Raw genomic sequence first — 27,025 nt, forward strand, 5'->3', positions numbered from 1 at the left:
TGTAACATAATTAAAACTGAACTCCTACCAAAAGGATAACAATAAATAAGAAAGTAATGATACAAAATGAGCAAACAATAGAATGTGTCTACAGCTGAAAGGGTTACATTTTAAACTAATTTAATCAAGCCTTATGTTACTTAATGAGATATTTACCTCTACAGTGGTTTCAGAGACAACCCTGTTGATTTTGCCTCTTTGCCATTGGTTCAGATCACGTATACGAATAGCACAGTACATATCATTTTCCCACTTCACTTGCTCAAACTTGGAATTTTCATAGATAGCAGCCATCTTTTCCTGTAAACTAACATTAAAAAACCCCATGATATCTAAACCAACTCCTCCCAAGACTAAAGACTTATCCAGTGGTTTGAGAAAGTATTTACCCAGTTACTGCTGAAATACTATGCAATAACATTTCAGTAACTTTGTGGCAGGTACATAGTATTGGAAAGGTAGTAACTATGCTCTAACGTAACTATGTTCTCATAACCACGGAATTCTTTTCAGAAAACTCAGTCCTTTTACGTAGCAGTATTTCTAACCCATTTCTTTTTATACTTTCTTTTAATTTTCAAGAAAGAATAGAGTCTCCCTCCCCACACAGCTTTCCTTTGGTACCATCAAAAACAGATTTGGAGGGAATCCAAGTAGCGTTTATTTAAGGAAAAAGGAAATGGGGAAAAAGAAGCAGAAAAGAGTGATTGGCACAAAACGGTTTACTTCATAGACAAACTATTTTTTTAAAGACAGCAAAAATCTTATACAGTGGTCAGGTGGCTATGGCAGTTAGCTACATTAATATTACACAGTTGCTTTGAAGTCTTTACTTGAGGGATGTCTGAATGAGGTGAAATGACTGAGCTTAGCAAAAGATATAACCCAACCCATATACTTCTGTGAAATTCTTGAAAAAAAAACAAAAAAAGCCAACATGTATTATAGCACATGGACAATAAATATCACTGGTTGTTACTGATACTACTTTAGTAAGATTATTAATGAAAGAACAAGGGAGGACACTGTCTTTTTTAGACTTAATGTTAAATTTCTCCAAACCCAGTCCTTACACTGAAGTCAACTGGAGTCTCAATTTTAAAATGGGGCTAGATCAAGCACTTGTGGTGGGGTGTGTTCCCTGCATTGGTGCTACTAGAGATGAATTAGGCCAGGTGGACCAATCAGCTAATTATACTGGAGGCAGCTAATTAGAGAAAAGCTCATCTGTGCGGGACAGTTGGGGCTTCTCATTGACTTATAGACTTTAAGGTCAGAAGGGACCATTATGATCATCTGGTCTGACCTCCTGCATGCCGCAGGCCACAAAACCCTTCCCTGGACTCTGCCGTTGAAGTCCCCAGTCCTGTGTTTTAGTGACCTCAATCGGCAGAGACCCTCCTGCTAGTGATCCCTGCCCCATGCTGCGGAGGAAGGCGAAAAACCTCCAGAGACTCAGCCAATCTACCCTGGAGGAAAATTCCTTCCCGACCCCAAATATGGTGATCAGTAAGACCCCGAGCATGTAGGCAAGAGTCTCTAGCCTGACCCCTGTTGGCCATTATAATATTTACGTACCATTGCTTGGTTTTCCTTGGCTACTATGTTTTACCATTAAACCATTCCCTCCATAAACTTATCTAACTTAATCTTAAAACCAGACAGGTCCGTCGCCCCCACCGTTTCCCTCGGAAGGCCGTTCCACAAAAGACAGGAAATTGGAAGCAGAGGGGGGTGTACAGAAGGAATCTGGAGTCACTTCCTGGAAAAGGCGGGGGGTGTTTGGGTGGGCTGCATAGATAAGTTGTCTAAAGGTACTCCCTCGGAGAAGGCAGTGAAGAGACTGCAAACCCAGAGGCGTGGGGAGAGCCAGGAGGTATGGAAGCAGCTCAGGGAAAGGCAGGAAGGTGCAGGGAACGGACCTTGGCTGTTGTGTAGAGAGTCCCTGAGCTGGAATCCAGAGTAGAGGATGGGCCCGAGTTCCCCTGCCAGCCACTGTGGGTGTGTCACTGTGAGGCAGTGAAGTAGAAGACTGCCTGACACTGCTGGAGAGCAGGAACTTTGATACACTTCCCCCTGATCCCGCAAAGGGGAAACCACAGTAGTGACCTGATTGGACGGCTGAGTCACAAAGAGGACAGCTGAGGCTCCCAAGCGCTAGAGAGGGGCTGCAGAGGAGAAATTGATGGAGTGTAACCACTGGAAGCGGTGTGACCCTGACTGAGCTAATCCCCGAACCACCAGGAGGCAGCGTCATTCAGCAGTGAGCATAGCAAGCTGTCATAGCACTATAAGATGTTTAACTGCATATGTATTTATGAAACATTATATAGTGCAAAACTGTTGCTTCCTACCCTATGTTTACTGGAGAGCGGGGGGTGGGGGTGGGTGGGAGGGGAGGTAAAGAAAATGCAATAACTTTGAAAACCAGAAATTGAGTACTGATCCACTGCAAAATGTAGCTGATACAGTAATTTGTTTCTTTTTTAATTGATTAAAGTGTATCTTATCATTCTAAAGACAACTCATAAGGCTTTAAAAATATTAACTGATTAAAATGCTTCTATTTTGCTAGTTCTTAGAATACCTTTTCAATAACCTTTCTGATGACAGCCATTGTACAAAGATTTTATTTGGGGATACCACATGACTGATTCGCACTTGTAGTTCTTTGTTAGAAAGTGATCGTAAATCCTCGTTCTGTACAGATTTTATGTTTTTAGAGTTTAAAATATCTAATGTTTCAGTTTCAAAAATTTCTTCTAGAGAAGAATCCCATACTTCGTTATGCTCTGTAGCACTGCTTTTGGTGTATCTGTATGAAAATGAAAAAATACAGTTTGAGATTGAGTTCATAGTTCAAGTTTTACTTCCACTCCCAACCCTAATATTAGTTAAATGATAAGGTGTGCTACTAAAATTTAGGCAACAGAAAAGGCTAAAGCTAAAGGTTTCAGAAAACAAAAACAACCCCCCAAAAACAAGCAAGCAAGCAACTCCAGTGTTTCTCTAGGGTTATAGTAACCCCTTCTGCTAATTTTTCCTTGCTTTCTATTGTTTTCTGTAAAAAAAGAGTTACTCACCTTGTGCAGTAATAATGTTTCTTCGAGATGTGTCCCCCTATGGGTGCTCCACTGTAGGTGTGTTTGTGTCCCTGAGCCTCGAGCGGAAATTTTAGATAGTGTCCATTCAGCCGGCACATGTGCTCTCCTTGTCTCATGGCTATCTAGTGCTGTGAAGGTGAACTACCCTCAGTTCCTTCTCTACTGCAGAGCTCGTTCATGAGAACTCCAAAGTAGAAGGGCAGCTCATGAAACACCCATATGGAAACACATCTCAAAGAAGCATCATTACTGCACAAGGTAACACTCTCTTCTTCGAGTAGTGTCCCTGTGAGTGTTCCACTGTAGGTGACTCCCTAGCAGTATTCCTGATGGAGCATTGAGGTTTCGGAGTCACGTTTATTACTGATGTCAATACTGTGGATCTGAAGACAGCACTGGAAACTGAGTCATGAGGAACAGAATAATGTGCTGCGAAAGTATAAGCAGGGCAGCAATTTGGGTGTCTGCATATTTCTGCGATGGGGACATTTTAAATAAATGCTACAGAAGTGGAAATGGATCTCTTGGAGTGTTTTTGGACTCCAGATGGAAGTTGCAGATTACGAGAACAAAATCCGTTTTGAGTCTTTGAGTTGATATTAGCAAAAGCAACGAGGAGTCCTTGTGGCACCTTAGACACTAACAAATTTATTTGGGCATAAGCTTTCATGGGTATCACCCACGAAAGCTTATGCCCATATAAATTTGTTAGTCTCTAAGGTGCCACAAGGACTCCTCGTCGTTTTTGCTGATACAGACCAACATGGCTACCCCTCTGGAACTTTTGAGTTGATATTGCGGATCCCTTGGATCTGTCTGCAATTGAGAGGAACAGTTTAGGAGATTTCCTGAAGTACTTTGTTCTGTCCAAATAGAATTATAAAGCTCTCCTGACATCAAATGTATGTAATATTGCTTCTCTGTCATGGTGAGGCTTTGGGAAGAAGGTGGGAAAGTGAATAAGTTGATTCGTATGGAAGACAAGATTACTTTGGGGAGGAACTCTGGGAACGGTTTCAGTGTGACCTTGTCTTTAAAGAAAATCGTGAAGGGAGAGTGTGTCATTAGTACTGCTATTTCATCAATTCTTCACACCGAAGTGATGGCCACTAGGAATGTTGTCTTCATGGGCAGATACGTAAGTGAGCACGTGGCCATGGGTTCGAAAGTTGGCTTTCTTAAGCCTCAGAGTTAGATTAAGGACCCATGATTGTGGGGGACATCTGATTTGTGGGTAGAGATTGGTGTTAAAGTAGAGAAAGAACTGACAGGGATTTGAAGGGGATTTCAAATTCAGACAGTCCCCTTCTGTGAGCAAGAGTCAGGCTAGCTGTAACCCTAATAACGCGAGATTTGTAGAAGCGAGGATTGTGTGAGGCGAGTGGGAAAGAACTGTATGAGAAGTTGTTGTGACCTTGTGTTAGATAAGTATGGAACGTAGACTATAGGAGGAAAAGAAGATATCAGGATGACACATATATATATATATATATAAACAAAATGCAGCTGTTGCCCATTATTGTATATAACAAAAGGTATAAATGCTTGCTGTAATTGTTTACCTGGACAGAGACATGTTTTGCTCTCTCCCTCCACGCAATTGCTAGAGAAAATAAAGTATCTGACTTGCTGCACCCAACCCGAGAGTGAGAACTCTGTTTTTCTCCGACATTACTCATACCCTTGACGAATCTCTTTGCTATCGGATGGGTAAATACTGAATAGCCGTCTATTTACTGGTAGAAGGTCATTATGGCCGTAAGGTGTACTTTTAGTGGGCTGAGAGATAGTACTATCTTCTTGAGCTCTAGGATGTAGTCTAGTATTAACGGGAGGAAAGAGGATGCCAGGGTAATTTGTTTCAAATTACACCAGATTTGGAATCTTTCCCACTTTTGTACGCAAGTGTGATGATTTTACTGATTTTCTACTATGTAACAGCATCACTTTCACCTCCTCAGAGCAGGAGTTTTCTATGCATTAGAACCATCGAGGAATCAACCCTTGAGTCGGAGAACCTGTAAGGTCAGATGATGGATCTGTCTGCTGTTCTGGGAGAGGAGGTGAGGAAGGGTCTGAAAAGTAATTGGTGGGCACTTTGCTAGCTTTGTTAGGAATGAGTACCACATTTGGTACCTCGGCCATGTGGGAACTGAGTATAACTTTCACTCTCTCTCTTTGTGTAGGATATTCGATATGAGAGGAAACTGAGAAAAGGTGTAGAGGAGCTCTCTGCTCCATTCAAAGAGGAAAACGTCTCCCCCCAATGACTGTCTCCCCAGTCAGTCTCTGAAGCAGTACTGGGGGCGTTTCTTGTTCCCATAAGTAGCTCACAAGTCTATTGTTGGGGCTCCTCAGTGAAAGAATATGTTATGGAGTACTGTCAGGTCCATTTCTCAATTGAGATCCTGTGAGAATATTTGGCTGAGACTATCCACTGTTATATTTTGTGCTCCCGGCAGGTAAGCGGCTGATATGAGATTGTTGTGAATGCACCCATTTCATAATTTTACTGTTTCTGTACATAGGGATGGTGATCTCACATCCCCTTGGCAGTTTATGTAAAACATACACGTTATGTTGTGCCTCATTATTTTTGTATGCGTCTTTTTGATTAATGTTAAGAAATGTGCACAAGCATTCCTGAGTGCCCTGAGTTCCAGGAGGTTGATATGGAGTGTTGATTCTGTTGGGGGACCATTTGCCCTAACCTTGTGATTGTCCAGGTGAGGTCCCCAGCCCACTAAAGATGTGTCTGTTGTCAGTATCAATACTGGGGGTGGCTGCATAAATAGGATTCCTGTACAAACATTCTATGGATCTTTACGCCATTGGAGGGAGTCTTTGACTCTGGAGAACATCAACAGTGATTTGTTTAATCTGTCTCTGTTTGGCGTGTATACCAATCTGAGACATAGTTGGAGGCACTGCATACATACTCTCAAGTGAGATACCACAAATGTGCATGCCACCATGTGTCCGAGAAGCTGAAGGCAATTTCCGGCTGATGTTTGGGGGCTGGCCTGAATGGTGTCTATTAAGGTGGTCAGGGTGTTGAATCTGGGTAGTGGGAGGAAGGCTCTGGCCTGCACTGCATTGAGATAAGCCCCTATAAATTCCAAGTGTTGCACTGGAGTTAAGGTCGACGTCTGGGTATTCAGTTGTCCCAACTGTGTGAATACCTCCATAGTCTTGAGTGGGCCATAGGGCATCATTCAAGGAATGAGCCTTGAGAAGGCAACTGTCCAAATACGGGTAAATCATGATTCCCGATTTCCACAGATGAGCTGCCACTACAGATAGAACTTTGGAAAATACTCTGGATGCAGATGAAAGGCTGAATAGGAGCACTCTGTATTGGTAATGATACGGGCCTAAATGTCTAATGTATGGAGCTGACATTCCTCAGTGGTCTTATGAAGTTTTGGAAAGAAGACAGGCAGAAAAATGTCCTAGTCGTTGAATTGCAACATCACCTTTGGTAGGAAAGCCATATGGGGGCAAAGCTGGACCTTGTCCGTATAAGGGGGTTCTGATGTCAGGGCTTTGATCTCAGAAACCCTTCTGGCTGAGGTGATTGCCACTAGGAAGGCAACCTTCCAAGAGAGAAGCAGTAAGGAACAAGATGCTCGAAGGGAGGCCCTGTGAGCCTCATCAGGACCAGGTTTAAGTCCTAGGGGTGAACTGGGTTGCAAACCTGAGGATAGAGTCTTTCCAAGCCCTTGAGAAACCTGACCATCATGTTGTGGGAGAACACTGATCTGCCCTGCACTAGAGGGCGGAAGGCCAAGATGACTACCAAGTGAACCTTAATAGACAAGATAGCCAAATCTTGATGTTTTAGGTGGAGCAGATAGTCCAAGATAGCCTGCAGAGAGGACTGTGATGGAGAAAGATTCCATTTGGAGGCCCAAGAGAAATGTTTCCACTTAGCCCTGGTGGAAGGCTTTCTGCTATCTAGCAAGACATGTTGAACCTGTTCTGAACAGGCCTGTTCTTCGGGGTTCAGCCACGCAGCAGCCATGCAGTCAGGTTCAGGGAGGTGAGGTTCAGGCGAAGCAACGGTCCGTGGTCTTGTGAAATCAAGTCTGGACAGGGTGGGAGCTGCCCACAACAGCAGGAAGGCACTGGAGTGGAGCCCCTGCTGAGCCCACACAGCAAACTGAACTGATGACTTTTCCTGCTCTGTCTGGTGGCGAATAGGTGAACACAGCCGGAGAACCTCTTGCAACGGGGCTGAAGATCTGCTTGTTGTCAGTGTCGTCTGTCAAGACCCGCACCACCTTGTCTGAGATTTGGGGAAGGAATACCTGGCAAGCCAAGTGTATTTCCCTGAGTTCCCTGACATTTATATGCAGGGAGAGTTCTTCCTGGGACCAGAGGCCGAGTCCTGAGACTGTCGAGGTGGGCTCCCCACTTAGGTCTGACACGTCCGAAACCAGGCTTACCGACTTATATGGTGTTGCAAAGGGTACCCCCTTTTATTACAGAATGCGGGTCATTCCACCAAATCAGTGAAGCCACCGCGGCCAGCGGAACAGTGAGTACCGAGTTGTGTCTGCCCGGGGAGTAGATCAACATCAGCCATAACTGTAGGGGTCTGAAGCACAGCCACGCATACTGTACCACACAGGTACATGCCGCCATGTGACCCAACAGTTTGAGGCAAACCTGGGCAGTTGTAAGAGGGTGGGTTGTGACCTGGGCGATCAGGTCCAACATAGTTCGGAATCTGGCCTCTGGTAAATAGGCCTTGGCAGAGTTGAGCACTGCCCTGATGAACTTTAGTCTCTAAACTGGGACGACAGTTGACTTTTGCTCATTTATTAACAGACCCAGCGCCTGAAAGGTGGCCCGCACTATGCCATTGCTGTGCTGAACTTGAGCCTGCAAGCGGCCTTTGATCAGCCAGTTGTCAAGTTACAGGTAGACTTGTTTGCCTCAACATCTGAGAAAGGCTGCAACCAACACCATACACTTTGTGAAAACCTGTGGGGCTGCAGGCAGGCCAAAGAGAAGTGTGGTGAATTGTCAGTGGCGTTGACCCACCACAAACCTGAGGAAGCTCCTGTGTCCATGGAAGATGGAGATGTGGAAATAAGTATCTTTCAGATTGTTAGAAGGTCCCTGAAGAGGGACAGGGGTGAGGGGTGGAAGAAAACTGGAGGGTGTAACCAACTGTTACAGTGCTGAGCACAGAACGGTCCAATGTTATGCAAGTCCACACTAGGCGGAAGGGTGACAGGCGATTCAAAACAAATGGGGAGACTGATCGGGAGTCAAGATTGGTATGCCGTCCTCAGGCATACCTTCAAAAGTCCTGCCTGGCCTTGGAGTATCTATGTGACCCCGACTGGGAAGCTGAGGCAGAAGGTAGGGGATGATGACGTTTACAGCTCTTTCCTTTCTTTTGTAGGACTCCTGCAGAGATGAAGGGGTCTGCCCTAGTGCCTGGGCAGGTCCCAACACCGCCTCATTAACTAGCAGGGCCACTGTGGAGAGAGTCGCTACAGCTAGGATATTAGCTGAGCTGTGCGCAGACTCCTTCAGCTTCCAGCCCCAAGTTTGTAGCAACCTGTTTCAGGAGCTCTTGATAGGCCCTGAAGTCATCCGGTGGAAGCGGGTTACTAAGGTCTGAGACTGCCTCGTCCGGGGATGACGAGGAAGAGGCTAGTGCTGGAGGAGGGGCTGCTGCTTCTTCCGCACCACTTCCATTGGGGCCACTTCTGGGACCTCGGTATCAGGGTCAGTACTGGAGTCAAGATCCAGTGCTGAACGGGATGAAACATTGGCTCGCCTCTTGGACGCCGCTGAGTCTGAAGAGTGAGAAGGGGGCCCTATTACCGGGGAAAACCCTCACAAGTTCCAATACTGCCACTGCATTGGCCAGTGGCCCGGTGACCAAGCGGAGATTGGGGGGCCAGTACAAAAGTCCTGTCTGTAGGTTAGGTACCAGTACTTCCTTCAATGGGGCAAAGGATTCCCTTTTGGACTCCAAAGAGTATTCTTCCCTCTGAGACCAAGGAGGCGCTGTAACCGTTTCCGCCTCCAGGCGGTGCCAGGGAACCAGTGACCGATGATGGGCCTGGGATCATGGAGGATTTTTCTCCGGATGGTGCTGTGATGGTCAGTGCCACGATGAAGCTCACTGCCCCTACTTTCCCCAATAGCCCTGGCTAGCGGGGAGCCTTGGGGGGGAGGGGAGAGAGAGGGGAATTAAGAGGGATATCAAATCCTTTGCTGCCTGGAAAGCCTCTGGAGTCAAAGGGGCCCACGACTGCTCCCTGGAATTGGAGGCGGGTCCTGGACTGGACTTGGTGCTTTAGTCGGAGTTACCAGAGCCAACAGGGGTTTTGGGGATGATGAGTGCCCCGGCGTGGGTCTCACTGTGCTAGTCACTCTCTGCTTTTCCCTCTTCAGCACTGGAGAGCACCATCTCTTGGTGTGCTGTTTCTTATGCTTGTTCCTTGGCACCAGCAATGGAGAATGGTGCTGGGAAGAGCACGGTGCTGGTGGAGCACTTTGCAAGGAAGCCGAAGTCCTGGGTGCTGATTCGGAGAAGCTTGGCTCTGAGGCCGGTCTGAGGACTGCCTCCGTTAGTAAGGCCTTCAGACAAATATCTCTTTCTTTTTAAGTGCACGATCTGAAGCCCCTGCAGATCTGGCACTTCTCCTTAATGTGAGTTTCCCCGAAGCACTTTACAAAACTAGAGTATGGGTCACGCACTGGCATGGGCTTGCCACAGGAAGCACAGGGCTTGAAGCCCGGGGACCAGGCATACCCAGCCCCTACGACGAAAGTCCCTCGATGACAGGGACCACTATTCACACTATATATACTAACTACAAAAACTATACAATATACTACAAAATCCAAACCACTGGGAAAGAAGCCTTTTAAGAGCAAGAAGGATTGTTCCAAGCAACTGTCAAGCACGGTAAGAAGGAACTGAGAGGGTGTGGAACTGGTGGCACCCCTTATACCAGCACATACACACGCTAGAGCCGGTCCTACAGATACCACTATGGGAAAAACCTCTGGTAACTCTGCATGCAGCATGAATGGACATAAGCAAGCACTCGAAGAAGTTAATTGCACTATTCACAGTATATAAAATTAAATATATGCCTAAGTGTTTGCAGAATCCAGGCCAGGGTTTCTCCCAAGTAACAAATCAGGGTGGATAAAAATCAATGATTTAAAAAAAAAAAAAAATCTGATTTTTTTCATTTAAATCGGATTTTTTTGATAAAATGCTTTTTGAGGAAAAAACCTATCTAAAGATAGCTTTAATTAAGATACATTAGAGCTCAATGTTATCTCATCATGGAATAGGGATTATAAATTCTAATTCTATAGTATGAGACAATATAGTCATTTAATGTTTAAGAACAGTTTTGTAAATTAGTTCCAATAGTTCATGGATTAGGGACCCAATCTTATGGGGTTCTAGGGGATTCTGTATAGATTATTTAGGTTAATCTTTCTATCTACCCAATGAGAGTCAGTGGTCAGTCTAGAAGATACCATCAGAGATGCTTAGTTTTGCAGTTCTCAAACTGTGGATTTATGTCTCCAGAGATAACATGCCTGTTAACAGCAAAAATGTTTATAAAGATAGATCGATAGATAGGTGAGAAATACCAGACCTCAACCCTACTGTCCCTCTGCAAATTTGTGTACACAGACTCAATCCCTTATCTCTCTCTAATAGTGCAAAGTTTCAAAAAGTACAATGAATAGAAGATTGTTGGGGGCGGAATAGATCTGGACAAGTAGAAGAAGTCTGGAGATAAATGTGAGAAGGGAGAGACAGGCAGTAGAAACAAAAGTGAAAATTTTCCAGAAGTCTTGAGGTCTTTCCGAGAGTAGCCTTCACTGATTTGAGATCTACCATACCATTCTCTCACTAAAAGGGAAAACCTATAATGGCAACAGGCCGTAAAAGAGACCCTGTTTGGGAATATTTTAATGAAGTTTCTCTACCTGTGGGTAAGACAGGCATGCGTGCAAAATGCAAACAGTGCAACAAAGAAATGGAAGGCCTGGTTGGAGGAAACTGAGTTGAAGATGATGAAAAGAACATGTCTGAACATGCAGGATCTTCAGGTTGGTGAACTTTTTTTTTTTTTTTGCATCATTCGCCATTGTTTTTTTATTACATACTGGAATTTCCATTAGTGAAGATAAATGTCAGAATGGAAAAATTATGACAAATGAGCTGCATAAATAATAGTTACAGTTAATAAGGTTTATAAATGCTAGGGAAACAATGCCAGCTAAAGAGACAAAAATCAAGTGAAACGTTCAAATGGAAAAGGAGGGAAGAAAAAATGGCCATATTGCTATCTTGCTTTTTGGTAGGTAATTGGGACACTGAGCAAGTGTTAAACAACCAGCAGGCTAAGTGACCTAAAAATCAACCTTTAAGGACATATAAGAAAAGTACTGAAATGGTAAACAGGGCCATTTCTTTTAAATAGCTAACAAAGCCATGTTAGATAGACTAGAACTTTGAAATATAAACCTATATTGTTAAAAGAAGAACAGGAGTACTTGTGGCACCTTAGAGACTAACAAATTTATTAGAGCATAAGCTTTCGTGGACTACAGCCCACTTCTTCGGATGCATAAGGTGCCACAAGTACTCCTGTTCTTCTTTTTGCGGATACAGACTAACACGGCTGCTACTCTGAAACCTATATTGTTAGAGAATCAGAAGTAAATACAAATTGTATTTGTCTATGTTTACCTAAATCTGTCAGAAGTTAACAATGTGATCTCATTAGCTTGTAGATGACAAACTTCTGTTCCTGTCTGTTACTATATTCTATTGATTCAGGGATCAAAAGGGAATATAGCAATTAGATTAAATGTGTGATGTTATAATATTGTCTTTATTTCTCTTTGAAGTTTGTAGTAAACTATCAATGAACTGCTTGAATGGTTAATTACCATATGCTAGTAAGTGCAGCTAGGAAATAGGGACTATTACTTCAAAGCAATAGTGGGCATTACCTATTCTTCATCAAAGGAATGCCTGCTGTGAGGGACTATTAGCCCACTAGAGAACTACAAAGGAAACTTCGGGCCTGATCCTTACAACCACAGATCTCATTAAACTTTGTCAGGGGAAGTTCACGTTGCAAGACTGAGGTCTCCAAGTACCTTGGATTGTCCCTGCTAATTCTCATGGAAGAATCTGAACAAACTCTACACATGGACTGCCTATTGGACTATAACTTTTAAATTGATTCCAGAAAGACTCATAACTCAGCAACCTCGCCATCTCTCCAATGAAACTGACTAAAAACTGTATTAATTTCTGTATGTATAATGACAGGTTTCAGAAATGGGCTGTAGTCCACGAAAGCTTATGCTCTAATAAATTTGTTAGTCTCTAAGGTGCCACAAGTACTCCTGTTCTTTTTGTATGTATAATGATCTTTAACCACAGTACTCTCTTTTTTTTAAATCTTAGATTAGTTCATAAGTATTGGCTGTAAGCGTGTATTTGGTTAAGATCTAAAATATTCATTGAACTGATGGGTAATGTGTCTGATCTCTTGGGATTGGTACAACTTTATATATAGTGAATAAGATTTTAAGTAATCCTCATCATATTTGCCTTCGTTATCTGGTGGGAGCCCAGGACTGGATTGCTTAACGACAGCTGTATTTTTCACTTCTTGGTAACCAGTAAGGTACTATAGAAGCAGTTTTGTTACCGGCTTAGTGAATCTAATTATTAGAATAAACCACCAGTTCTGGGGATCGTCTGCCCCATTCTTTCAAGTTTGCCCTGATTCAGCAGTCTCCACTTGGCCCCTGCAGCAACCACTGTCACAGTAATATATTACAATTTAATATGTAACTTCACAGCAAATTCCAGGGAGCATGTCCACTTGCTGAACTACAGCAGCAGCAAAAAGTCAAATGACCACCCCCCCAAAAAAAGTAAATCACTTTGTTGTGTGAAGTTTAAGTCAATTTAGGTGCCTCACTTATGTAACACAAATTAACAAATGTGGCCACTATACAGAAAATGTTTACTCTTCTATGATCTATAGATACACTTATACCCTGGCAGAGGACAATCCATCTAGTCACTTCCCCAAGAGGTAACTAAAATGTCTATTTCTATTAGAAAACATTTTTGTTTAGTGGCTTTCTTATAATTATTTATGTTTTTACCAAGAAAATTGAGACTTTATAACGTATTTAAATGATCTTAATTCAATTAGCATTTAATACTAGGATGAAACACCAATATAGTTAACTTTTACCTCCGATACCTTAACCAGCTATTTTTCGTCTAGTTAAAGACTATCAAAAACACTCATGAAAAAGTATCAATTTTTTATAGCTACCTGTTGCATTTTTCCTTAACAATACTGTTTTATTAACATATGGACAATGTCATCAATCTCAGTTGGGAAATCCAGACTCAGACAATTTCAATCCCTCTGCGCGCCCCCCCCCCCCCCCCCCCCCCAACAGTAGATTATAAACAGAATACTTGCCCTAGCACGTAAGATGCTAGCTCTTCTTTAACTAGCTGACTGTTCAGACTAGCGGATCTTTTTCCAAGAACATCTGGGGAGTCAAAGAGTTCAACTGACAGAACATTATCTTGTGATATACCTCCAAAACAGATAAAGATAAAGCTTAATTTAAAAAGTGCCAGGTAACTACTACACTGAGCAAGTTAGTTGTCTGAGGGGTGAGAGAGGGTGTACAGGTGGGTAGAGGCAGGTAGAACATTGAAAAATTAAAATCTACCACGGTCTGATCTGCAAAATAAAAAACACATCCAGTTTTAACGCAAATTCTTTAGACAGTCCCAACTTTATAACCATATCCATTAAGGATTTTTTTTTGGTGGTTTCTACACCTCAACAACATTATGGCCAAACAGCCAACTATTGCTCAAAGCTTCAATTATTAGGCAGTTTCCAAATTAATTTTTTGGTATTGACTTATATAAGAATTCCCATCTCACATAAAGTTACACTTAGCAAAAACCAATAATGGTAAAAATCCCACAGAACAGACATGATGTGAAATTCAGCAGCACATAGTATTGGCCTGTTTCAGAGGAGCTGATCACCCAAACTTCCTACTGTGGATAGTGGAAGCCATGAATACTAAGCATCTCTGAAAGCAAACCCTATACATTAATGCAAACCAGTGTTTACACCAGTTAACACTCACATTGTCCACATGGAACTGAAGGCATATGGTGTTATAATTTGGCTTTCAAGTCTATAAAGTTTCATTGCAATTACATTACATTTGGAAACTCTCAGCCAATCACGTTACTTACTGGAAATATGAATGTACTTTGGTAAAAGGGCAGATCTATCAGCAAACTTGAGGGGGAGTAATCATAACAGAGTGGATTTATCTCATTTAACATATGAAAGTATTTACTTTATTTGATGTGTGATGATCTGAATATGCACAATTATTATTTTTAATTATTTAATAATATTAGTTATGTAATAGACACACTATTGATAACTTACTAATGACAGAGCACAGCATAAATTTATTTTGAATCATTTCTTCAAATCTTTCCTTTGCTTCTCTACTCCATTCATTTCCTCCTTTATAGGGTTCAATATGAGCCAGCTTGCTCCTGATGGCCTAAATAATAAATCAGATTAGATACCTGTTGTCATATATCCACAGTATCCATTTAGGACCAAATCCTTGTCATAAAAGTGAGCAGGAAGGCATAAGGAACCCGCTTACTGGCCAGTGTAGGCTAATCATATCATGGCTTTCAGTGCAAGGAGAAAGGCTGCCACAGGGAGGTTAGCACCCCTCATTCTGCACAGGTGGGTAAAAAATGGGCACAACTTTTGCCTCACTGTGTTGATTTAAATAGAATTAGTGGACTTACTGAGTCAGGGTCATGGCAAAACACTAACAAATTATCCATTCTTTGGATTTTTGAGTACAGAGATCTTGGCCTGCATAGTCCTATGGCAAACCTGCTAGAAAATTCATGCCAAAGGCTGGAGAGTTCAGAAACATAAAAAATAGGATATGCAAAAGAAAAAGGATAAAGAAGGCATTTTGAAATTGAATGATTATGCAAAACAAACAAAACTTATTGAAGTCCCTTTTACAGAGATGATATCGTTAGTCTCAAACAATCCTTCTTAGTGGGGGTGGGGGGAGAAAAGTGTTAGTTCTGTTGCTGAATTTTGAACCAACCCTGTGAGTTGGTGTTTACTTTTCCAGCTTTGGACAAGACAGTGTGTGGGGGAGAGGGAGGGAGGGAGGGAGGAAGAGGAGAGAAGAAGGGGGAAAAAGAGATACAACATTAAAGTTGGGGAAAGGAAAGACAGTTACATTTTTTGTAACTGGTGTTCTTCGAGATATGTTGCTCATGTCCATTCCATTCTAGGTATGTGTACTTGCCACATGCACCAGTGCTGGAAAATTTCCCCTCAGTAGTATCCGTAGGAGATCGGCTCTGGCAATCTCTGGAGTGGTTCGCATATGCTGCGGAATAAGGGGTGCCGCCAGCTCCTCCCACCCTCAGTTTCTTCTTGCTGGGAACTCCAACAGTGGGAGAAGGAGAGCGGGTCACGGAGCGGACATAAGCAACACATCTCAAAGAACACCACCTACGAAAAAAGGTAACTCTCTTTTCTTCCTCGAGTGCTTGCTCATGTCCATTCCATTTTAGGCGACTCCCAAGCAGTACCACCAGAGACAGGTAGGAGTTTATGGACATACAGACTGCAACACAGCCCTGCTGAACCCAGCGTCATCTCTGGCCTGCTGGGTGATGGCATAATGCATGGTAAACGTGTGCACCGAAGACCACATCATGGCCCTGCAGATGTCCTGGATAGGGACATGGGCTAGGAAGTCCGCCAAGGATCCTTGCGCTCTGGTCGAGTGGGTTTCACAATCAACGGTGGCTGGGTCTGAGCCAGCTCATAGCAGGTACGGATGCAAGGAGGTAATTCAGTTTGAGATCATCTGAGAGGACAGAGGAAGGCCTTTCATTCTTTCCGCTGTTGCTACGAAGACCTGAGTCGATCTGCGGAACGGTTTGGTGTGCTTCAGATAGAAAGCCAACACGTGTCGAACAACCAACGCGTGTAGCCGCCTCTCCTCGCTAGAGGAGTGCGGTTTGGGGCAGAACACCGGAAGGAAGAGGTCCTGGTTGACAAGAAAGGAGGACACCACCTTGGGCAGAAAAGCCAGATGGGGTCGCAGTTGTACCTTGTCTTTGTAAAAGACGGCATATGGTGGCTCCAACATGATGGCCCTCAGTTCAGAGACATTCCTCACTGAGGTAATGACCACCAGAAAAGCCAACTTCCATGAGAGAGGGAGCATGAGGCCAAAGGCTCAAAGGGCAGGCCAGTTAGCCTCAAGAGAACCAGGTTGAGATCCCATTGGGGAACAAGGTCTCTGATCGGTGGAAAGAGCCTTTCCAGGCCCTTCAGGAACCTGACCATCATGTCATGTGAAAACACTGACTGATCTTAAACATGTGGGTGGAACGCCGATATGGCCACCAAAAGGACATTGATGGAGGAAAAAGCAAGGCCCTGATTCTTCAGCTGGAGCAGGTAATCCAGAATGAATTGGGGAGACGACTGGGTTGGACAGATATCCCTCTCCGCCGCCCAGCAGGAGAACCACTTCCATTTAGCCAGGTATGTAGCTCTAGTTAAGGGCTTACTACTTTCCAAGAGAATCTGCTGCACCTGACTGGAGCAGGCCCGCCCCTCTGGGTTTAGCCACGCAGCAGCCAAGCCATAAGGTGAAGCGGGGCAAGGTTTGGGTGCAGGAGCCGACCACGGTCCTGGGACAGGAGATCCGGGCGTTTGGGAAGTGGCCACAGAGTGGTCCGTGAGTGTGCCATACCACTGTTGACAAGGCCACGCTAGGGCAACCATGACCTTGTCCCTGTTGCTCTTGATCTTTGACAGGACTCTGCTGATAAGAGGGTGTAGTAAGAAGAGGGCCTGAAACATAAGCCCATGTAAGCAGGCTCTGCTCACAGAATCTGGCAAGAACAGGGCTGATATTGCAGAAACATATTCCGAAGAAATGTGAGGCACAAGGCACTCACACAAGCACATTCCAGGAGGGTGGTACCAGAACACTTCGATACCAGTACATTCCCCAAAGATAATGCTGGCCCATCTTAAGGATAAGGTCAGGATGACAGTATGATGAATAGAAATGTTTTGATCAAATCAACACGTACAAGGCAATGAGTGGCACCCTGATACATCGGGGCAATACATAATTTGTTTGTATCTGTGTATCAAGATGTATCTCAGAGGGAGTGTCTTTGGTCAGCCTAGGGAGCAGTTGAAAGTCCCGCCACTGACTGAGCTGCATCCATTGTCATGGGCATACATGTCTTAGTATCCTCGTAGAGTCCGCCAGGTGCTATTACCATGCTTTGTCAACAATAAACCTGGCCAGGCACCTTCTCATCCTAACAGATTTTGTGGTCATTGTGCAGTTTGCTCGAGGTCTGCTGTGCCAGCTATCTGTGCAGAGCTGGAACAGCACACAGGGAGAACACACACAGCCGAACATCTGACGACAGAGGGATTGACGGGAAAGCATGCAGCAGATCCTCTGCCCATGACAGGAGAAACGCGTCTGAAAGGGCACCCTCACCTAGACTCTGCAGGGAGCAGAAATACTGATATTTCTTGTTCTGTTTGGTGGCAAACAGGTCCACTCGGGGAGCTCCCCACCTGTAGAAGATCATCCATGCGACCTCGAGATGGAGCACCCACTCATGGTGAGAGCAAAAGGACCTGCTGAGGTGGTCCGCCAGTGTGTTGTGAATGCCAGGGAGATGCGCTGCCTTCATGTGGATTCCATGCTGGGTACAGAAATCCCACAGACGGATGGCTTCCTGACAAAGAGCCGATAATCGTGCGCTCCCTTGTCCACACAGAACATGGAGGCTGTGTTGTCTGTCAGGGCTCACAGCGCTTGACCCGATAACTGGGGGAGGAAGACCCTGCAAGCTAGGCAGATGGCCCTGAGCTCTTTGGCTTTTATGTGCAGTGCACACTCCTCTGGGAACCAAGTTCCTTGGGTTCACATTGCCCCAGGATGTGCATCCTGTCTGAGGCATCCGATAGCAGCGAGACCTCGGGCCGAGGATTTGCAAATGGCACTCCTGCCATCACCCCCTTTGGGTTGGGCCACCACTTTAGGGAGGTAAATATGCTGCATGGGATCACAACAACCTTGTCCAGGTGATCGCTGGACGGGTAGTAGGCCTTTGCCAGCCACAGCTGGAGGGGCCACATTTTGAGCCTTGCTTGGTGGACCACATAGGTGCACGCTGCCATGAGGCCTAGAAGCCGGACACAGACTCTTCCTGTGGTGATCCGGTGCATGAAGAGGTGGGTCATTAGCTTTGACATCGATTCAAACCTGTCCTGTGGTAGAAACACCCTGGTGTCAGTAGAGTCTAGCACCGCGTGGATGAACTCTATCCTCTGGACCGGGAAGAACGTGGACTTTTGGTCGTTTATCAACAGGCCCAGAGCTTGGCACAAGTCCTGCGGCACTCTGACACTGCGCTGGACTTGGAGCGGGCCTTGACAAGCCAGTCGTCAAGGTACAGGTAGATCTGGATACCTCGACATCTCAGGTAAGTGGCCACCACGGACATGCATTTGGTGAACACCCTTGGGGCCGTTGCAAGGCCAAAGGGAAGCACTATAAACTGGTAGTGAACTGCCCCCACCAGGAAACATCTGTGCCTTTGGAATATTGATATACGAAAATAGGCATCCTTCAAATCGACAGCGGCATACCAGTCTCCCAGATCCAGGGGAGGGATGATGGAGGTCAGGGAGACCATGCAAACCTTTAACATCTTGAGATATCTATTGAGGTCCCACTGGTCCACAATAAGGCAGACACCGCCTTTGGCCTTTGGAATGAGAAAATACTGGGAATAGAACCCCTTTCGATGCACAGGGACTTCCTCCATAGCCGTGACTCGTAGAAGGGCCTGTACCTCCTGTCTGAGGAGCTGCTTGTGAGAAGGGTCCCTGCAGAGGGACAAGGGAGGGAGGGTAGAAATAAACTGCCAGGTACACCCCACTGCCACAGTGCTGAGGACCCACCAGTCCATAGTTATTGCGGTCCAAGTGGGGAGGAAAAAAGAAAGGTGGTTGGCAAAACAAAGAGGAGGAGGATCCAGTTCACAGACTGCCTTTGGGCGCACCCTCAAAATGCCCGCTTGTTCCCTCGAGGGAAGCAGGATGAACCTGACTGCGAGGCTGAGCCAGATTGGTGGCCCTGGTGGCATGTGTAGCCCTTGCCCTTCTTATGATAGGGCTCTGATCTCACCTGACTGGGAGGTCTATGAGGTTGCTGTGGCTTGAACTTCTTTCTACCAGGGGCTGGCATATAGACGCCAAGGGACCGAAGGGTAGCCCATGTAATTTTGTGTCTGTTTGCTCCACAAACAGGGCCAGGCCATCAAAGGGGAGGTCCTGTAGTGAGAGCTGGAGTTCTGTGGCCAGCCCAGAAGACATCAGCCACAATGCCTGCTTCATCACCACCACCATGGCCACGGACTTCGTGGGTGAGTCCGATGCATCTGATGCGGTCTGGAGGAAGGCCCTTGACACTGTTTTCCTCTTCTCAAGGATAGCCAGGAACTCCATCTTGGAATCCTCGGGCAGCACGTATGCAAACTTGGTGATAGACTGCCAAACATTAAAATCATATCTGCCCAGGAAGGCCTGGTGATTAGCCACTCTGACCTGGAGGCTGGCAGATGAATAAACCTTCCTCCCAAACAAGTCAAGCCTCTTGCCATCTTTATTCTTGGGAGTAGGGTCAGGTTGTCCCTGTCTCTCTCTCTCTCATTGACCGCAGATACCATGAGGGAGTTTGGGGCAGGGTGAGTGTATAAATATTCAGGTCCCATAGCAGGGACATAGTACTTCCTCTCTGCCTGCTTGGAAATGGGCAGGAGGGAGGAAGGGGTTTGCCAGAGGGCTTTGATCAGCTTTACCACCCCCTCCTGTCCAGGGTGGCGCTTCCTGTACATAGCTACCATGGCCAGGATGTCAAACAGACCATTGGAGGGTTCCACTAACTCCTCCATCTGTAAGCCCAGGCTGGCTGCCACCCTCTTAAACAGCTCCTGGTGTGCCATAGCTTCCTCCAGAGACATCGACTGGGACAGTCCTGCCACTGCCTCATCAGGCAAGGACGATGATGAGGCAGGGGGAAGGGTGGGTGCAACTTCCACCTCTGGATTAGTCTCCTCCCCAGTAGAGGAGGGCTCCTGGGCACCGCGCTCTGACCCCACGTCCGATGCCGGGGGAGGGTGGGAGATGGTCACCGATTTCCTGTCTGAACCGCCTGACACAGAGCTCTGGACGAGTGTCTGTGGAACCCCTATAGGTTCCAGAACTGCCATGGTGGAGACCACTGGCCCTGGGGCCAAGCACCGGCTGGCAATACCAGAGCAGACCCTCCATGCTTGGCTGAGAGCGACTGTCTCAAAGGGCCTGAGGCCTCTTCCTCTTCGTCTGAAGAGGTGAGCGACGCCTCAGGGACCACCGTGGCACTGATGAGGCTTCAGAGTCCTCCTCCTGTTGCCTTCCATGCCACTCACTACAGGAGGACCGGTACCGGGTCTCAGAGTCTCGACGACGGCTGCTCGGAGCTTGGCGGATCAACGGCGGGTATTTGGCAATCGACGCCTAGAGCTCCTCGAGCAGTACCGATGGTCTGGCGATTAGGAACATGATGACAACGAACGACACATAGACTAAGTCGATCGGTACCGCAGATGCAGCAATGTCCCCCTCGATGCCAGGGATCTACCACGTTCTGGCTCCACTGGGGACCTGTGCCCTGGGGAGCGATGTCTTCTGTCTGGAGACTGGTGTGCCTCAGTCCCATGCCGGCTCTTGGGCGAGCGGCGCCATCCCATGGGGAACTGATACCGTGAGTCCTCCCACGAATGATACCGGGATCTCCGGTCACTCTGGGCAGGTCAGAAGCGCGTCCCCAGGGAGCGACGCTTTGACATTGACCACCTCAGTGCTAGGGACCAATGTCGCACTGACTGGGACCGCGGTGCAGGTCCCAGTGCTGGCTAACCCTTAGAGACAACCATGCTGGAGTGAGGTGTTGGTGGCACCCGCAAAGACAATGTCTTTGGCTGCCTAGAAGGCCTCCAAGGTGTATAGAGCTTCCAAGAGCTGAAGACCTTTTCCGCTAGGTGGAGTGGGCCATGGGTCCATTGGAGGTCTGGCTGGGAATGCCCGTCCCTCAGGGTCTGTGCTCCTCCACAGCCTTCGCCCTCACTCCACGTGGACCTGGGGAGTGCCCTCTGTCCGGGTGCTTTTTAGGCCTCTTCACCGGTACCGGGACTGGCATCAGGAACCTGATGCTGAAGGCGCACTTCGCACCAATGCACTCGATGACGTTGGCAGCTCGGATACTAGCCCAAGGGCCAACTCCACAAGGAGCACTCTCAACCTTATGTCCCACACTTTTTTGGTTCTTGGCTTGAAGCTCTTGCAGATTCGACACTTGTCACTGAGGTGGGCTTCACCCTGACACTTCAAGCAGTTTTGATGCGGGTTGCTAATCAGCATGGACTTTGGACAGCACTCACACGGCTTAAAGCCCGGGGAATGGGGCATGCCCCGGCCCTGGGCAAAGTCCCAATAGGGAACTATCTAAGTTAACTACAACTACTACTACTACTACACAAAAGAACCACTTAAGCAACTATTTACACACTATGCAGAAGAAAACCACTGGGTAACGTAACGCTTCCTGAGGCAAGGAGCAGTTCCAGCACTGTCACTGGTGGTAAGAAGGAACTAAGGGAGGGGGGAGCCAGTGGCGCCCCTTAGACTGCAGCATATGCACACCACGCTAGAGGGTGCCAGAGCCGGTCCCCTACGGATAAACTTCCAGCACCGGTGCATGTAACACACACACACACCTACAATGGAATGGACATGAGCAAGCACTTGAAGAAGAACAGGTTTGGGGCTTTTTTTTTTTTTTTTTTTTTTAAACATTCTTAGGATGCAAGTCAGTCAGTCATGGACAGACATCCAGGACTGGCAGGTTGGCCACGACAGCTGTTGCTCTGGACCCCAGCTCACTTCTCTGGTCTGGGACATCACGTGGCTAATCTGGGCAGATCCCCACTCTCTCACCAGTCCTGGGCATATCTGGCTAGGCTGGCCAGTCATCTTGTCATGCTGGAATAGTTGGTCTCAGGATCAGGTCAAAAGCAAAGAGAGGATAGATGAAAGATAGTGAGGAAAGGGAAGACAGAGCAGGATCTCATAAGTATCACTCTGAGGTCCCCACCGGTCCAGCAGTAATTGTCAGGTTTCCCCACTGATGCATTGAGGTCTAAGTGTCACAATGACTGAGGATCACCAATGAAGGACGGAATGTCTGCAGAGGCTATTGGACTTTCCTGAGGGAATCCTCCAGGAGTCAATTCCACCATTTTGATCCCCAAAGTCTCTCTTTTTAAGGATCCCAAAGGCAGCAATGTGCAAAATAGCTCATCACCTCATTTTTTTGGTTCACCAATTAAGCCTAATTTCTGACACACCAATTTTGTTCCATTAATTTCCAATTCCATTCTCCTCTTGTTTACAAACAACCTTCACAATCCTTTAGTTATACCAGTAGCCCTTTTTGTATGTACTAACCCAGTCTGTCTTTTGTTTGTACCTTTTTCTATCAACAGTTATGGTTATAGGTTATTGTAACATTTTAATGAACTTTCAGCCACTTTACAGCAATTAAGTTCACAATTGGGGTAGGCTCCCTAGACCTCAAATATTGCAACAAGCCCCCACCCTGCTGGACTGGCATGGAAAACAAAGAAATCTGTTAGATAAAAGGGTTGCAAAAGGAGGATCCAGGACCAAATTGTGCCTCAGAGCCAAAAGCTGATTTCCTAAGCACTTTTTCCTTACCTAAATTCTCATCTACAGGGTAATATGCATATCTAACTACTACTTTCCGGGAGTCTTGAGTATTTCTGCAACACTTTATTACAAGAGATTTTTCTTTTTATGTACTTTATTGAAGTCTATTATTTCCCTATTAAGTGCCTGGTGATCGTGATTACCTTGGGATCCTCAATGGCTTTATCTTTTTTTAGTTATTACTATTAAAATAGGTTTAGTCTAGGAAATACATTGTGAGAGACAATGAAAGCTTGTTTATATACATATAAAACGTCTATGGGTGTAAGATACATGAGTTTGTTCAGTTTCTTTTGGATGAAACAGCCTCAAAAGGTCAGAAGAACATACACATCTTTTCTTATAAACTACAAAATTAAATTCTCTGCAATTTTTCAGACTGATCCAAGACTATACATCATAATCATCAACACTGAAAGATGTAACCGAAGTTCTTTCTGTTCTTTAAGTTCAATGAATAAGTAAACATAAAACTAAACAGGATAACATTGTTAGAGGAAGATCATGACTCAGGCTGATTAAATTATGATAATTCTTGCCAGAGACAATTCCCTTTTACAGTGATTTTAATAGCAAGACATGACTGACTTAACAGTCATTAAATGGTCTAGGGAGAAAAATAAAGATATTAATATTTGTTCTTGAAAATGAATTCAAACTGTAATGAAAATGGTCTTCTGACCTTTTGAGGATGAATCTAGAAATTTTATATGTATATAAACAAGCTTTCATTGCCTCCCACAATGGATCTCCTACAGGGAAAGGATATAACCCCCGTAATAAACCTATGATAATAGTAATAACTAAGAAAAGATAAAGCCATTGAGGATTCCATGGTAATCATGATTACCAGGCACTTATTATAAAAATAATCAACTTCAATAAAAGTAAATAAAGGAAAATTTGTTGTAATTAAGCACTACAGAAATACTCAGACTCCTGGAAAGTAGTGACATGAAGTCCCTCCAGTCTGGACTTAGGTGCTGAGAGGGGAGGGGCTTAGGAGAAATATGTGATCACATAATTAAAGATTGTATCAATGCACACACATAAATGAGCCAAATTAAGGTTGTACTGGCAACCTTAATTCTGGCATTTCCTAATTTTTGAATGATTGCCTTGGCAACCTTCTGTTCTTTTATTTTTTGTATGTAATTTATGGTTTTATCCCACAATTCTCGATCATTTGAACTAGTGGAGTAGCAGATAGCAGTAGAAGGCTGTCATCTTCTGCATGGACGTGCCACTTGAGGGGGATGGAGAGAGACACAGTTTGCCAGTGGTTTCACAGCTATTTCTAGATAGCAGAGGAATGCGGAGACTCAGGAAAGGACAGTTACCTGTTCCGTAACTGGCATTCTTCGAGATGTTGCTCTTGTCTATTCCACAGTAGGTGTGCGTGCTCGCCACGTGCACCGGTGCCGGAAGTTTTTCCCTTAGCAGTACCCGTACTGGGGGAGCACCACGGTGACCCCTGGAGTGGCACCTGTATATCACGCTATAAGGGGAGCCACGGGCTCCTCCCACCCTCGGTTCCTTCTTGCCGGACAACTCCGACAGAGGGGAAAGAGGGCAGGGTGTGAAATAGACAGGAGCAACACATCTCGAAGAACACCAGTTATGGAACAGGTAACTGTCCTTTCTTCTTCGAGTGATTGCTTGAGATCACAGTAGGTGATTCCAAGCAATATATGCTGGAGGTGGGTGGGAGTTCACGAAGGTTCGGGACGAAGTACCGCCCTGCCGAACCCGGCGTCATCCCTAGACTGGGAGACGATCGCGTAATGCGAAGTAAATGTGTGAACTGAGGCCCAAGTGGCCACCCTACAAATGTCCTGGATGGGGACATGGGCGACGTAGGCAGCTGATGAGGCCTGAGCCCTCGTAGAGTGTGCCCTGACAATTGGTGGTGGGGGAACCCCTGCCAGATCATAGCACGTGCATATGCACGAGGTGATCCAGCGGGAAAGCCGTTGAGCGGAGACAGGCTGCCCCTTTGCCCGCTCGGCCGAGGCAATAAAGAGTTGAGAGGATTTCCGGAACGGCTTAGTCCAATCCAGATAAAAAGCCAACGCCCTACACACATCGAGCATGTGGAGGTGGCGTTCCTGGTTAGAGGAGTGGGGCTTAGGATAGAGCACGGGGAGGAAGATGCTCTGCTCCATATGGAAGGCGAAGACCACCTTTGGGAGGAACGTCGGGTGTGGGCAGAGCTGAACTTTATCCCTATGAAAAACAGTATAGGTGGGTTCTGAGATTAAGGCCCTGAGCTCTGAGACACGTCGGGGCGACGTGATCGCCACAAGGAAGGCCACCTTCCACAAGAGGTGCGACCAGGAACACGTGGCCAGAGGTTTAAAGGGGGACCCCATGAGACGGGACAAAACCAGGTTGAGGTCCCATTGTGGCATGGGGGGCCTAGCGTATGGGAACGAACGGTCAAGGCCCTTCAGGAAACGGGAGGTCATCGAGTGGGAGAAGACCAAGTGGCCTTACACCGGCGTGTGAAAGGCCAATATGGCTGCCAGGTGCATCCTGACTGAGGCAGGTGCCAGTCCCGGGGCCCTAAAGAATAAGAGGTAGTCCAGGATGAACTGGAGAGGTGCAGCGGAGGGGGACACACCCCGCTCACTCACCCACCTGGCGAACCTGGACCACTTTGCCACGTATGTCCGACGCATGGATGGCTTCCTGCTTTCCAGGAGGACTCGCCTTACCTGCTCCAAACACCTATTCTCCTCCTCATTCAGCCACAGAGCAGCCATGCTGTTAGGTGGAGCACGGCCAGATTGGGATGGAGGAGGTGCCCCCCGGTCCTGGGAGAGGAGGTCCGGGCGGAGCAGCAGCGCCCTCAGGGGGGCCGCTAAGAGGCGTAGGAGGGGCCCGTAACAGTGCTGGCGGGCCAACGCCGGGGCTATGAGAATGACTTTCGATTTGTCCACTTTCACCTTCTGAAGGACCTTGGTGATGAGGGGGAACAGGGGAATGGCACAGAGGAGCTGTCCTGACCAGCTCAGGAGGAACGCATCGGAGATTGCGCCTTCCCCCACCCCTCCCCTGCAGCGGAACCGGGGGCAATGCCGGTTCTGACGGGTTGCAAACAGGTCGACCTGGGGAACTCCCCACTCTTGGAAGAGCCGGTGAACAATCTCCGAGTGGAGCGACCACTCATACTGGGGGGAGAAGACCCTGCTGAGGCAGACCGCTTGCGTATTGCGGACACCCAGGAGGTGAGCCGCCCTCAGGGAGATATCGTGGGCTATACAGAACTCCCACAGGTTCAGGGCTTCCCGTCAGAGGGCTAGAGAGCGAGTCCCACCTTGCCTGTTGATATAGAACATGGCGGCGATGTGGTCCATGAGGACTCTGACCACCTTGCTGCAGAGGTGTGTGAGGAAAGCCAAGCACGCCAATCGTACCGCCCTGAGCTCCTTGACATTTATGTGAAGGGGCAAGTCCGGGGTCGACCACGTTCCCTGGGTTTGCACGCCCCCCGTTTGGGCTCCCCAGCCAAGGTCCGAAGCATCGGACATCAGATCTATGGACGGGTTGGCCTCCCTGAAGGGAACCCCTTGCAGCATATTGCTCGGGGAGGACCACCATAGGAAGGAACCCAGTATATGGGACGGAACTGTGAGAACCTTGTCCAGACTGTCCCCGCACTTGGGAGAACTGGGAGGCCAGCCATACCTGGAGGATCCTCATACAGAGTCTGGCATGGCGGACCACGTAAGTGCACGCCGCCATGTGTCCCAGAATCCAAAGACACGCCCTCGCCGTAGTCACTGGGAAGGTTGTGACCAAGGCGATGAGACCCCTTAGGGGCTCGAACCTGTCCAGGGGAAGAGAGGCTGTGGCCTTGGAGGAGTCCAGCAGGGCCCCAATGAACCCTGTGTGCTGAACGGGCAC

General features: G+C 46.6%; 1 protein-coding gene across 3 annotated transcripts in view; it reads right to left on the bottom strand.

Moving 5' to 3' along the window:
- RNF17 (ring finger protein 17) overlaps window positions 1-27,025 on the bottom strand; it is a 207,735-nt gene that overhangs the window by 90,434 nt on the left and 90,276 nt on the right. For 2 of the 3 annotated variants that reach the window (XM_034758815.1, XM_034758812.1), the window contains 4 exons: window positions 14,633-14,753; window positions 13,628-13,748; window positions 2,588-2,815; window positions 157-307 (listed from right to left, as the gene is read on the bottom strand). In XM_034758815.1, coding sequence (XP_034614706.1) covers window positions 157-307; window positions 2,588-2,815; window positions 13,628-13,748; window positions 14,633-14,753 — 621 coding nt within the window. The remainder of the gene's footprint in view (window positions 1-156; window positions 308-2,587; window positions 2,816-13,627; window positions 13,749-14,632; window positions 14,754-27,025) is intronic. The other variant, XM_034758813.1, reaches the window with a different exon arrangement.

Source organism: Trachemys scripta, chromosome 1 (assembly GCF_013100865.1).
Source record: "Trachemys scripta elegans isolate TJP31775 chromosome 1, CAS_Tse_1.0, whole genome shotgun sequence".
Taxonomy (NCBI): domain Eukaryota; kingdom Metazoa; phylum Chordata; order Testudines; family Emydidae; genus Trachemys; species Trachemys scripta.